This window comes from Coregonus clupeaformis, chromosome 35 (genome assembly GCF_020615455.1).
Source record: "Coregonus clupeaformis isolate EN_2021a chromosome 35, ASM2061545v1, whole genome shotgun sequence".
NCBI classification, from domain to species: Eukaryota; Metazoa; Chordata; class Actinopteri; order Salmoniformes; family Salmonidae; genus Coregonus; species Coregonus clupeaformis.
The window spans coordinates 27,179,075-27,181,768 of NC_059226.1; the positions used below are offsets into that span (position 1 = coordinate 27,179,075).

Here is a 2,694-nt window from a genome sequence, read left to right on the forward strand (position 1 = left end):
GTAGGTCATATGATTGAGTGTAGTCTGGCCCAGGAGTGTGAAGGTGAACGGAAAGGCTGGAGCAACGAACAGCCCTTGCTGTCTCTGCCGGGCCGGTTCCCCTCTCCACTGGGGTTCTCTGCCTCTAACCCTGTTGCAGGGGCTGAGTCACTGGCTTGCTGGTGCTCTTTCATGCCGTCCCTGGGAGGGGTGCGTCACTTGAGTGGGTTGAGTTACTGACGTGATTTTCCTGTCTGGGTTGGCGCCCCCCTTGGTTTGTGCTGTGGTGGAGACCTCTGTGGGCTATACTCGGCCTTGTCTCAGGATTGTAAGTTGGTGGTTGGGGATATCCCTCTAGTGGTGCGGGGGCTGTGCTTTGGCGGAGTGGGGTGGGGTTATATCCTTCCTGTTTGGCCCTGTCCGGGGTTTCTTCGGATGGGGCCACAGTGTCTCCGGACCGCTCCTGTCTCAGCCTCCAGTATTTATGCTGCAGTAGTTTATGTGTCGGGGGGCTGGGGTTAGTTGGTTATACCTGGAGTACTTCTCCTGTCTTATCCAGTGTCCTGTGTGAATTTAAGTATGCTCTCTCTAATTCTCTCGTTCTCTCTTTCTCTCTGAGAACCTGAGCCCTAGGACCATACGTCAGGACTACCGGGCATGATGACACCTTGCTGTCCCCAGTCCGCCTGGCCTTGCTGCTATTCCAGTTTCAACTGTTCTGCCTGCGGCTACGAAACCCCTACCTGTCCCAGACCTGCTGTTTTCAACTCTAAATGATCGGCTATGAAAAGCCAACTGAGAGACCTGAGCCCTAGGACCATACGTCGGGACTACCGGCCGTGGTGACTCCTTGCTGTCCCCAGTCCGCCTGGCCTTGCTGCTATTCCAGTTTAAACTGTTCTGCCTGCGGTTATGGAACCCCTACCTGTCCCAGACCTGCTGTTTTAAACTCTAATGATCGGCTATGAAAAGCCAACTGAGATTTATTCCTGATTATTATTTGACCATGCTTGTCACTTATGAACATTTTTGAACATCTTGGCATGGTTCTGTTATAATCTCCACCCGGCACAGCCAGAAGAGGACTGGCCACCCCTCATAGCCTGGTTCCTCTCTAGGTTTCTTCCTAGGTTTTGCCTTTCTAGGGAGTTTTTCCTAGCCACCGTGCTTCTACACCTGCATTACTAGCTGTTTGGGGTTTTAGGCTGGGTTTCTGTACAGCACTTCGAGATATTAGCTGATGTAAGAAGGGCTATATAAAATAAAATTGATTGATTGATTGATCATGTCAGTGGTCTGGTCAGTCACATCTCACTCACATGTTGACCTGCCAGTCTCTGTAGTTGTTGGCCCCGCAGCACTGCAGTCCTATCTGGATCTCATCTGTGATGAACCTCAGGTCCAGGTCATCCTGGTAACGCACCATGGCAGCCAGCATACCTGACCTCAGGTATCCCTCTATCTGTCCCTGCAGGCTGTAGGCCAAGATGGCCGCTAGGACCTAGGCTACTACTAGGACCATCACCGTGGCTGAGAAGACCTGGAGCAGGCAGCAGTTCTCTCTCAGAGCCCCCACACAGCCTGACAGGCAGAGGGTGGACAGCACCAAGCCCAGCATCACAAACACCAGCATGGGGTCGGTGCTGATCTGTCCTATTTTCTCCTGAGCGAAGGATTCCTTGTTGATGAGGCCCCACAGACCCAGGGCCAGGACCAACAGGCCTAGCACCGTGAAGAGGAGGTTGCTGAAGAACAGGAGGTACTTGAGAAGGCAGTCGCTCAGGGAGAAGGGCCTGCTATGGGCTCTGGGTTCTACCTCCCTGGTTCTACCCTGGTTCTCTGGTCCATCATTAGGTCCTGGTTCTGGAGCCTGTTCTTCTGTGCTGCTGTCCTCACTCCCCTGAAGGACTCCTGACAACTCTCTATCTGTGTCTGTCTTCAGAGAGGAATACAGGATGGACAAAACACAATTAGGTTTCCCTGAGACCAAAACAACTTATCAAGTTCAGTCTATAGTGGTCATTGTCTTTAGGTTTAGCCTACTCTCAACCATAGAAATATAATCTATAGAACAGGTCCCCCCATTCAAGTCAAGAATGGCATAATGGGTGGACTGCTAGCCATTGTGAGTGTACCCGTGTGTTTACCAGTCAAATTGACAGGGTTAAAGGTTGCAAGTGCTTTCTAGATTGTTTTTCTATGCTTGCAACGTTGAAGGGACTGTAAACTCTATTCAGTATGATGTACAGTGAGTATATAACTAACAGCATACAGGTTGTCAGACAGACAGACAGACAGACAGACAGACAGACAGACAGACAGACAGACAGTTCCTGTACCTTTGGTATGAGTGGGCTGGTCTCAGTCTGTGCGGTCTCTCTCCTCAACCAGGGAAAACGAAACCATCTCATGGACTAGAACCTCCTCATCTTCCTAGCTGCCAGGAAACGGTTCTCCCTCTGTCCTCTCAGAAAATATTCTTCCCCTGTCCTTTCAACTAATCAATGTGTGAGAGGCGGTTCTCCCCCTGTCTTCCAGTCAGTTTAAGAGACTACAGGACAGAGAGGAGAGGAGAGGAGAGGAAATATATATATATTGTAAAGTGGTTGTCCCACTGGCTATCATAAGGTGAATGCACCAATTTGTAAGTCACTCTGGATAGGAGCTAAATGATGTAAATGTAAATGAGAGGAGAGGAGAGGAGAGGAGAGGAGA

The 2,694-nt window shown here is 50.4% G+C and overlaps 1 protein-coding gene across 1 annotated transcript; it reads right to left on the minus strand.

Annotated features, from left to right (window-relative positions):
* Positions 1–1,480: 1,480 nt before the first annotated feature.
* On the minus strand, positions 1,481–2,390 carry LOC121551843 (tetraspanin-10-like). The gene is made up of 2 exons (XM_041864542.2): positions 2,319–2,390; positions 1,481–1,915 (listed from the first exon to the last, which is right to left on the minus strand). Exons 1-2 carry the CDS (start codon positions 2,388–2,390, stop codon positions 1,481–1,483), a joined length of 507 nt encoding a protein of 168 aa, XP_041720476.1.
* Positions 2,391–2,694: the final 304 nt, after the last annotated feature.

What these genes read in the sequence shown, in the direction of transcription:
- LOC121551843 (XM_041864542.2), bottom strand. Translation starts at nt 2,390, where the DNA reads ATGAGATGGTTTCGTTTTCCCTGGTTGAGGAGAGAGACCGCACAGACT. An exon ending in CCAGCCCACTCATACCAAAG is followed by an intron (nt 1,916 to 2,318) that starts GTACAGGAACTG and finishes TCCTCTCTGAAG; the next exon opens with ACAGACACAGATAGAGAGTT.